The sequence below is a fragment of the Pantherophis guttatus genome, chromosome 2, assembly GCF_059756535.1.
Source record: "Pantherophis guttatus breed Tessera chromosome 2, ASM5975653v1, whole genome shotgun sequence".
Taxonomy (NCBI): domain Eukaryota; kingdom Metazoa; phylum Chordata; class Lepidosauria; order Squamata; family Colubridae; genus Pantherophis; species Pantherophis guttatus.
In genome coordinates, this window is record NC_142064.1 from 173,119,002 (window position 1) to 173,130,299 (window position 11,298).

Genomic DNA, 11,298 nt, shown 5'->3' on the forward strand with positions numbered 1-11,298 from the left:
CTCAAGGCCTCTGAAGTAAAGCCAAGGCATCTTTACAGCTCTAGGACTGTAAGCTGCCCACCATTGCTTTACAGATATCCTGGATCTATAGCAGGAGGAAATGCTACTGGTTTGGCCAGTTCGCCCGAACCAGGAGTAAAAAATGTAAAAAAAAAAGTTCCGACAAACAGCTGAGTGACGCGTGATCATTGGAATTTTTTAAAAAAAAGTTTATTAGCATTTTTTTACTACCAGTTCGGATGAATAGGTAGTAAAAAATGCTTTTAAAAAGTAAGAAAAAAGGCTCCGACGATCACAGTTGTGCTGTGCGATTGCCGGAGCTTTTATTTTACTTTTTTAAAGCATTTTTTGACTACCTATTCGCTCGAGCTGGTAGTAAAAAAATGCTTTTAAAAGGTAAAAAAAAAAAAAGGTTCCAATGATCGCGCAGCACAGCTGTGATCATCGGAGCCTTTTTTTTTTTTTTTTTACTTTTTTAAAGCATTTTTTACTACCTATTTGCCTGAGCCGGTAGTAAAAATGCTTTTAAAAAGTTTTTAAAAAGTTTCCCACGCGCGCCACAGCTGATCACCCCCCCGCACTCTTCTACTTACCTTCCCAAGCCTCCTTTTGGTGTGCACTGTGCATGCGCAGTGCACGTTTGGCACATGGTGCGCATGCGCGGCCAGCGAACCAGTAGTAAACCGGTTCAGATTTCACCATTGATCTATAGGGCAGGTCACCATAGTGCTTATTCAGTTCTAGTGTCAAATTTAATATCCCAAAGTGCTATTTGGACAACTTCTAAAAATATTTTATCTATATACAGTAGTATTGCTTTTCCTTCAAGAGCTCCAGGTAGCACAGATGAACATGTCTCCTCATCCTGTTTTTCCATTTGATACTTTTATGAGATATGCTAAACTAAGATAGTGACCTTGCTAAAGTTACTCAAAAGCTATGATTAAGAGACTTGAACCTGAGTCTCCCTAATCCTGGTCCAACATTCTTTTTTTTTTTAACAGTTTATTTATATATTTTCATATTACATACATAAGTGCTTAGTGAACAGCGTATTGTCTGTATATTTTTATACAATAATACTCTTTCCACTCCTAATTTCTACTCTACTCCCAACTATTTATAAAACATGTTCGAAAATACTCTGTATCTTCTTTTTCTTTTAATGTCAATCTATCCATTTCTGCACAATCTAAAAAAATTTTAATTACATCTTTTGTGGGTTTCCTGGTCCAACATTCTAACCACTTCACCACATCTACATAGAGAAATTATTGTTAAGGCTGTTTCCTTCTAAACTGTTGAAATCCCCCTATTTAGGCCTACATTTTGTTTTGATGCCTCCTCATTTTAGCTTTCTCTTTTGCCAACAGCCTTTCCTTTTCCTCCCTTATTCTATTTTGGGATGCCCTCACCTGACCACATCTCCAAGGCGCACACGGAGGTTGTTACGGGTGACGCGGTTCATTCGAATCTTCTCATTCTGGCAGGTGTCATCAGTAAGAACAATGCATACTGTCTCCCTGCGTTTCTTTCCCTTCATTAGCACCGTGTCTCCACGGAACAAGTGCAGTTCTTCCATTTTGGCCTGAGGAGAACCAAAATACGTTTAGTTTTGACCCTCCAGCACATCTGTTCTACAAAGAAGACTACAACATGCTCATTTTGTATAAGCACTGGGCAAATCATTACTTGTGGACAAAATCAAACTGAGATTTGTTAGTTCAGAACACATAGTTGCCATCACCCCAAGTCCTACACACATAGGCTATATATATGTAGCCAGAATGCACTGGAGATCATAGGTGGTATTCAGCAGGTTCTGACCAATTCTGGAGAACTGGTAGCGGAAATTTTGAGTAGTTTACCGGAGAACTGGTAAATACCACCTCTGACTGACCCCACTCCCATCTATTCTCTGCCTCCCGAGTTCCAGCTGATCGGGAGGGAATGGAGATTTTACAGTATCCTTCCCCTGCCATGCCCACCAAGCCATGCCCACCAAGTCATGCCCATAAAACAGGTAGTAAACAAATTTTTGAATCCCACCACTGCTGGAGATGAAGTTGTACCTGTTGCAGGCTCTTTGTGAAATCAGGTTGCTTCAAAGGCTTCCATTGAAGCCTTTCTGCCCAGAGATATTGCATTATGTGCTCTCAAAGTTAAAAGAAAAACTTCCCGAGGAAGTGGGCTGTTGTTAGTGCAGAGGAGCAAAGGGGGCTGTTCCTGAGACATTATGTACAAATATTAAGAGCACTGATTACAGCAGATGAGGAACTCTCTCTCTTTGTCTATTTTCCTCATTGTTACTTAGCATTATGAGCTGTATATTGAGATGGTAGGAGGATGAAAAATAGATGTTCGCTTGGGGAAAAAAAAGTAGTGACAGGTAATTGGATATCTGGTAGAAGGCTGCAACCTGGCAGATGCAGGAAAAGGAAACCTGGCTGGCTTCCCTTCTTTAGAGACTGCAGTCTAACCAAAGATGTCTGGATGTCAGAGATGGTAGAAAGCCTCATCCAGAAAGTCATCCTTTTTAATATTAGGTATGCTATTGGAAAAAAAAGCCTAGTATCCAAGATTTTGTATTAACCTGTATGTATTTTATAGACTTGCATGACAGAAGAAGGCTGTGTCTATTGGGATACTCAATATTGTAATAGACTAGGGTTGGGAAATAGAGAACCATGTGGCTGAATCCATAGAAATTCCATCTCTCTGAGCAGGCCTTCTACCAGATAATCTGTTAATTTTGATTGTCGGCTGCTATGTTTGGATGGCCAAGATAACGTAAGTATGCTGTTAATATATGGTCTGCCCTATAATCTTTTTCCCTGAGTTAACCAAGGAAGCAGCTGACTTGGTGCTGGACTAGACCCAACTTCTTGTTATAGGGATTTAAATCATGCTAAGGTTGCCAAACCAGGAATGGCTCAGGATTTCATGTCCACAGTTCTTTTATCAGGTTTTTTTTTACTAAGAGCTCAGCATGTTGAATCAGAGAGGCAGAGGTCTGGAACGCAATTGGAGGAAGTCTTATGACAAACTGGGGTTCTCTTTCAGGTTGATTTGAAATCTTACTCTGTGGCATTAGGTTTAGCAAAGTCGTCTCCGCACAGGACAAGACAGCAAAGCTTTTCTGTACTGACTGGCATCCTCTCCATCAAGATGTGAATGGAAGATAGCCAAAACTGACAGAGACGCATTTCAGCAGTTTTTACTGTTCTTCACAGATTCACCTCCATTTTGACCTCATGAGGACAAATCCTAAGGATAAGCACTCGTAGCTATATAAGATTTTTTTTTAGCAAGCAGATGGTATGGAGAGCTGACTTTTGCTCAACTCTTTCCCCTCCTAGTTGAAAATCAGCCAGTCAATGCCTCCTTAAGCACAGATTGTTTCTGGGAATCAGGATGTGGCACCTCAGCAGCTACTAGTCCAAGTTATAGGAATTGTTAAAATTGTTCTGAAATATTTGTTCTGAGTACAGGTAGTTCTTGACCTATGACCACAATTGGAACCAGAATATCTGTTGCTAAGCAATGTGGTTGTTAAATGAGTCATTCCCGGTTTTACAATCTTTTTTCATTGCAGCTGTTAAGTGAATCCAACTTATCCCATTGACTTTGCTTGAAGGTTCAAATGGTGATCACATGACCCCAGGATGCAGTAAATATATGCCAGTTGCCAACCACACAAATTTTGATCATGTGACTGCAGGGATGCTATGACAGTTGTAAGTGAAAGGACTGGTTATAACTCAGTTTTTTCAGTGCTATTGTTTTGTGCTGGACAGAAACAGGGATGGCAACAGTAATGATGTCTGTGATAGTAGTCTCAGACAAGCAAAAATAACTTTTGTTAAACTAAAAAAGAAAAAAATAGGAAAAGCAAAACAGGTCTGTCTCTGTCTGAGAATTCGCCTGCAAAAGTCATGAAATACTGACTTCAGGATGTGTGTGCACGTATGTGCATACACGAAGAAAACAGCAATGGGTGATAAACTAACTTGCTTAAAATTCTAGGAAGTGATATTACATATACGAGAGGGCCAGTTAAGATTAATCTAACCACAACCAACCCAGTGCTTGTGGTTAGATTAATTATATGAAAAAATATAAAGTTTAAAGTTAAGTATCTTGTGGATTGCTTTATGATGTACCCATTGAGTAGAATATTTGAGGTCAACTATAAATCAGATATCCCCATCCTCTCATTCTCCTGATGTATTGGGACAGCAACTTCCCAAATTCCCAATTATCTTGACCAAAGGTCAAGATTTCTGGGAAAGGGCTGACTTAATACATTTTTCAGGCAACAGACTGGGAAGACTGGCGTAGAAAGATTGTGGAAACTGGGATGTAGGATAAAGATTGGTCAGAAGAAAATGGAACAATGGGCTTAAATTTACCTGGGACAGACTCAAAATACTGTTGTCTTCATTGGCTGCTTCATCTACAATGAGGCGATTAGGACGATGCTTTTGGCGCAGGATGGCTGTGGAGTAATCCTCTCCCTTGGGGCTGCAGAAGAGAATGTATATGATTTAGATGCACCAAGATGGGATGTTATGGTGGAGAAAAGATTCTGAAGAGGACTACAATATGCAGGCTATATTCACATACCATGCCAAACCACAAACTGGCCACATTTTAACTCAGCATATTGTTCAAATTGACTGACTGACTGACTGAAGCCAGTGTAGTTAGTTTATGGTTCAGTGTTATATAAATCTATACACTTGGGTTAAGTACATCATATTTAACTTAATCATAAGCTAATCACCTAGATTGGGTTTACATGACATGCTAGGTTAAACTGTGGTTGGGTAGCATATGGTTCAAGAAGTTGTGTGAACAAAGCCATGAGTTTTTAAGTACAAAAATATTCAAGCCAGAGATACTCAGATCACAGAAATATATGATTACAAATAATATGGGAATATGAGATATAATGAAGGAGTCCCCAACCCGCAGGCCGCAGCCCACCACTGGGCCATGAGTTGTTCGGAATTAGACCACAGAAGCAGCGGGCAAGTGCATCACCCATCCCCACTTGTGCAAACAGTGGGCGAGCGCATGCACGCACACTCACAAGGAAGCATCCCCTCTCCACCACCACCCCCAAATCCGGAAAGTTGGAAAGGTTGGGGAACTCTGATGTAATGTATTATTGAAGATCATTATTTATCATCATTAATATCATCACCATATCAATATTCTACATACTAATAACATTCTTCCATTGTCTGCTTGTAACTTTCAATTAGGTGAAACAGTGCATTATAGGCAATAATGTTTTCTTCATTGTACCTCAAATGGGCTGACTTATAGAATGTGTCCAGTATCTGAGACCCATTATTTCCATGGGACTGAAATTTAAAGGATCTTCAGAACAGTTGTATTGACAAATTTGTGGCTGCTACAGTGCCATTGCTGTCGCCGCAGTCATGTGATTGTGATTTCCAATGCTCCTTGCCAGCTTCCCATAAGCAAAATCAATGGGGAAACCGGCAGGAAGTCAGAAGTTGCTCCCACTGGGGTTTTTTTTTTTTTTTTTTTTGCCTACCCATGGTCATGTTGTTTATCTGTTTAGGTAAGGAAATATATCTGAAATGATGACCCAATAGGTCATTTGTTGTCTGATTATTCATTACATTTCTATCCCATCTTTCATTGCAGAATTCAGGCTGACATGTACAGACCTTATATTTTCCCCCCACATTACAGTGAGGAAGGCTAACTAAGGGAGTGTGACATGCCTAGAATCAACCAGGGAGTTTTGATGATGACAGAAAATAGATTTCAGTTTGAATCTCCAAAGCTACACTACATTAACTACTTTACCACTTCAATATTTTTTCAAGATAAGATTTACAGCAGTGCATTAAACAACAAATCTCAACAATATTTACTGTGATTATTTTTTCACAACCGACTTTGTTAGAAACTTGGATGAGGAACAGTTATGAATTATTACTTTACCTAAGAAATAAATGTAGCTCGAAATTCAAATGATGCGTGCTTATAAGAGAATTCTCCCCTCTCCAAACCTTACCCTGAAGTGTCCATGTTTTAAATATTGCAGCCTTTATGCTAGAGATGACTTTGTTAACCACAATGTACCTGAGTTAATGTATTGCGCTAAGCCAGAATTTTTAACTGCAGTTTGTTGACTAAGTCACAGTTTAGTTCTCATAACACTAATTCATCACAGGTGGGTTTATACAATTATTAAAATAAATAGATAACGGGCCTGGTAGCTCAGCAGACTAAAAGCATTGTGATTAACACCAGCTGTCTGCAATTACTGTAAGTTCGAATCTCACCAGGCTCAAGGTTGACTCAGCCTTCCATCCTTTCTAAGGTAGGTTAAATGAGGACCCAGTTTGTGGGGGCAATAAGCTGACTTTGTATAAATATACAATGCTTAACGCATTGTAAGCCGCCCTGAGTCTCCAGAGAAGGGCGGCATATAAATCAAATTAAAATAAATTAAAATAAAATAAAATAAATAAAATAACATAAAATAAAATATATGATGGTATAGCACAATATGTGAATCCAAATAATGAAAGTTGCTGCTGGAATGATGATTTGAAGGCTAGGAAAATTAGTTATCTCCCCGACAATGCTACAATAAAGAAAAACACTGGATCCAGTACAAGAGTTACAAAAACTAAGCACTTAACTGCTGAGTGGTTTGACAGCTTAAATACTAGTTAGCTAGCAGAAAGAATAGGCTATTTCGAATAGAGATCTCTACCTTACCAGTCAAAATGTTTTGTACAACTATCCTTTCCAAATGTAAGGGATGCTTGTTTCTTTGTTGTTAGGAAAGAAAGAGGAAGTAAGGAAACAAGGGGTAAGAATAAGAGGACATTTCTGGACCCCTCTAATAATCCACAGCTAACAACTACACAAAACAAACCACCTTTTGAAACAACCATAGATTTGCTTCTCATGGCAAATTTGCAGAAGTAGCCACCACGATCTGATGGAAGCAACAGCTTAATGGCAAATATTTATTTTAGCACTTATGGACAAAAGTCCATTCTGTGATACTGAGACAAAGTGGGCTTTCATTCTTGAAAACGTAGGTGCAATAAAAGTGTCTTCGCAAAAGTTGAGGGAAGAATAACCTCAATGCTTTGTGAAGAAAAAAGAAGAAGGGGGTGGGTCCTGTGACTTTAAAGTCTCAAGTCCAAGACGCATTCCTGCACCTATAAATAACCGGGCCGTGTTGACCCTCCTCCGTGCTCCTGTTGTGTGATCATTCTCGGATATAAACGTCAGCTGCCCCCTGCTTGGGTTTCCCCAAACAACCAAGGGAGGAAGCGCGACAGAAGAGAAGGCCCAACACAACCTGCTTAGAAAAACCTCCTACTCATCCTGAGAATCAAGGGGTCAAGACAGCTTGTATTGCATTCGCTCAAGCCTATAGAAGCTGCCCTATAGCCCAGCCAAGCTGAGCAAAGCTGCTAACCCTCAACTTGGGGAAAGTTTCCAGGATCCTGTCAAAACTTTTCTGGGCTGAATCGAGTTAAGTCAGGTCAGGCCCAAATCGAGCTTTCCCTAATCTCTTCTCGACTTCCCCCCCCCCGCCACCCCCGGTAACTGTTTCCAAAGCTAAAGCGACGCAGAGGAGATGGGTTTGGAAAGTGATCCCTACTACAAACTATCGGCGCCGGGTCCCCGAACGCCCCTTCCCCTTCCACGCGTTAAGAAGCAAAGGGAGGGTGGAAAAGGCGAAGGCGCCGACTCCCGCGCCAGATGACTTACTCCCCTCCCGTGGCAGGCATGTCGGCTGCTCCTTGTCACGTCTGGGCCGCTGATTCCTGTTTTCTTTCCCGCTCGGGCACCTAGGACACACGGCCGTGCCCTGCTCGGTCTCTCTCCTTGCTTCACAGCGGCTGGAAAATAGGTCTGCTCCCACCCGCCCCTCTCTCGGCCTATTGGCCCGCCCTCTTTCGCCACAGCCGTGCCAACCTCTTTCCCAGGCAGGCTGACGATTGCTGGGTAAGTGGAGGCGGGGGGGGGGGGGAGAGAAGATTCACTATCTCAACCCGATCGACTGCAGGCGCGATCCTCCAGCCAGCCCCAGAATGCCCGTGACAAAGCCGATCTATTTATGAATGGATCTCCGCCCTTCTACCATCCTCTGAAATGGTGAATGGAGAAACGGAGGGCGCATTCCAAATTATTGCGGGCCACGCAGTGACATTTCTTGCATAATAAGTGTCCTTGTCCTCTCCTTCCACCCCACCCCACCCCGCCTCTGGGATCTCTCTGACTGGCGGCTCGAAGAGCTTTCTCTGCCTCTTCCTGGGTGTTTTTGTGGGTAAAAACAAGACGTAAAGCGAGGCGAGAGGGTGCAAGTGGAGAAAAAGCACGGCGCTCCAAACCTCCCGCGTGCAATTCTGTGTATGCGGCAGAGGGATCACATGGCAAATGTGACAGAACTTAGAAGCAAGTTGTTTTGCCTCGGGTAGGTATTTGGCGGTAGAGAAAAAGCAGAATAAACATCAGTAAATCATGCCCCGTGCAGAAAACAAGACCAACAACAACAGGACTGGCCGACAGGCATTCTGGATGTTCTGGGATGTGGAAAATAGGGAAGGCGATCCTGTGTGTCTTCAGGTAGAATGTAAGGGATAGTATGATAAGTATGGTAAGGGATAGTAAGGGAATGTAAGAGATAGGGTAAGGAGCTTGCAATTGCAAGTTGCAATTCTGTGTCCACCATTTAAAGCCTTAGTAAGCCTTTGCACTTCCATGCTGCTTGGTCCAGCGCATTGTAGATTTTTCTGAAGATGTTCAGTGCCTTATGAAAAGTCTACATTACAAAGAATTGTTTGATGCACTTGCCATATTATGGTAGAAAGGCCTACATCTTGAATGGGTCAGGCTGCAGAGCTATTTATTCCTTGCAAACCCAGAGTTGCATAATCCTTTGATTATCTTTTTTCTACATTTGGAAAATTCAGGCAATCAATAGTTCATAAGACATGCTTTTATTCCCCCTTTTATAAATCATAGTTTAATACAATTGGTGGATATTATCATTTTCAAGCACTGATGCAAATAGTTTCAATGTACCGGTAATTTATACAAGGCATTACAGAGCTTTTCCTGGAGACCTCTGTGTCATTTTTTTCCCTGAATGAATTTCTATAGATTTTATTCTAATCCTGCTGGCTGAAATCCTCTAACCTTCTGTTGCATATATTATCACTTGTTTCTGTTTTGTGCTCTGGGGAAATAGTCCAACTGACAGGCGTGTAAAATCAATGGAACAAATGCCTACCTTGGATATGAATCTAAATAAATGAATTTGTCTGATTGGATTATGATCAGAAACAGATTAGATGGCAGATTGTCTGTTTGTAACAAATTGCTAAGTATTTATTACCGTCAGTCTGTCATTTGCCAATGCAGTCAATGGAAACTATAGCCTAATCTATAACCATATAAGTCAAGTACAGATATTGTCCTGGTATTCTATTTTTCTCCTCTTAAATAGATTTTCTATGGCAAGAAAAACTGTTAAACAACAGAGAAAAGTAGGAAAAACTGTAGCTGGTTATAATGTCTAGATTTACTGAATATACGCAAATGGCTGAGCAGACATTAAAAAATTAACCTAAAAGGCGAGCTTTGAATATTTTGGGTTTATTTGATATGTTATATATCAGTATGTACTTATTATAGACATTGAGCACTTGTAAAAAACATGTGGCACCCATGCATAATTATAATTTACGTTCCAAAACTCAACTTATTATATAAATTATATAATAGTATGCGATTAAACTGCACAATTCTTATACAAACTGTTATATCATGCTCAATCCACTGTACATTTACATACCTATTTAGGTCAGTATCACATTCCTGGATCCTATATCCTTATATCTGAATGTAATCAAGAGATATATACCTTTTATTCTTTTAAATAAAAAAATATAATTAATAGTGTTTTCTGAGAAACACACTATCTTTGTGGAACAGGACGTGCAACTTTGAACTGAGCACAGCATTAGACTGAATTATTTATTATGCCACAGCTACTAGAGCTATTATATAAAGCTTGGACAGTCTGTTGAGGGGCAGATTACAGCTTTGGAAAATCGTGCTGCTAAGATATTTTTTTCTGTGATTAAAATACATCATTTTTGTAAATCATTGGATTATGAAGGCCTTCATTACCATTTTAGTTTACAGAAAGCACATCGGTTAACTATTGGCATTTAGTAGACGCCAATTGAGTTTAAGTTTAAGTTTAATGCAATTTATATGCCGCCCTATCTCCAATAGACTCAGGGCGGCTCACAACAATAAAATGCACAATTGCACATTAAAACAATATGAAATTAAAAGTCCAAATTAAAACAGTTTAAAATCAATTTAAAACTACTAAGAAACCCCCCCCCCTCCCATCAGTCCAGGCTACAAAACAACCAGGTCTTCAAATCACGGAGCTCCAAAGGAAGTTGGTTCCAAAGGGTGGGTAAACCCACAGAGAAAGCTCCCCCCCTGGGGGTCGCCAGCTGACATCTCAACGACATTGAGTTACATTTGCTCATGTGAGTGTTTATCAAGGTGTGGTCCAAGGACCCCTGTGAGTCCCCCAAAACCTTCTGAGAGGTCCACAAAATAAAAATTTGCCAGCCTATGTTGAAAAATAATACAATATTAAAATCCCATCAAATAATTATGAGTAGTAGTGGCAGTGAATGCATCAATTTTAATTTTTAATATAGTAAATATTGATAAACATAGCCATATAAGCAAAAGCTCTCCTGGGGTCCTCCATAATTTTTTAAAATGGGAAATGGTCCTGAGAGATTTATGATGGTTGCAGTGTCCCAGGATCATGTGATCACATTTTGTGACTTTCTGACAAGCAAAGTCAATGGGAAAGCCAGATTCAGTTAACAACCATGTTACTAACTTAACAACTGTGATTCACTTAACAAGTTTGGCAAGCAAGGTAATAAAATGGAGCAAAATTTATTTAATAACTGTCTCGCTTAGCAACAAATTTTGGGCGCAAGTGTGGTCATAAATCGAGGACTACTTGTACTGGCCTTTGTTGCCCTTTTAAGATGGTTACAAACCGGATGTAGTCCGCAATTCGTTTAGTACTGTTTAGTTCTGTTCAAAGTTACAACAGCGCTGAGAAAAGTGACTTACAGGCGATCCTCATTCAACCATCACAGTGTCCCCATGGCCACGTGATCAAAATCCAGATGTTTGGCAACCATCAGATGGTTGCAGGATCCACAGGTCATATGA

The 11,298-nt window shown here is 40.4% G+C and overlaps 1 protein-coding gene across 1 annotated transcript in view; it reads right to left on the bottom strand.

Moving 5' to 3' along the window:
• LOC117659287 (transitional endoplasmic reticulum ATPase-like) overlaps window positions 1-8,428 on the bottom strand; it is a 30,053-nt gene extending 21,625 nt beyond the window's left edge. Inside the window, exons 1-3 of the mRNA XM_034407367.3 lie at window positions 7,783-8,428; window positions 4,413-4,524; window positions 1,416-1,588 (exon numbers count right to left, since the gene is read on the bottom strand). Of these exons, the coding sequence (XP_034263258.1) occupies window positions 1,416-1,588; window positions 4,413-4,524; window positions 7,783-7,802 (305 nt within the window). The 5' untranslated portion in view covers window positions 7,803-8,428. The remainder of the gene's footprint in view (window positions 1-1,415; window positions 1,589-4,412; window positions 4,525-7,782) is intronic.
• Between the last annotated feature and the right edge of the window lie 2,870 nt (window positions 8,429-11,298).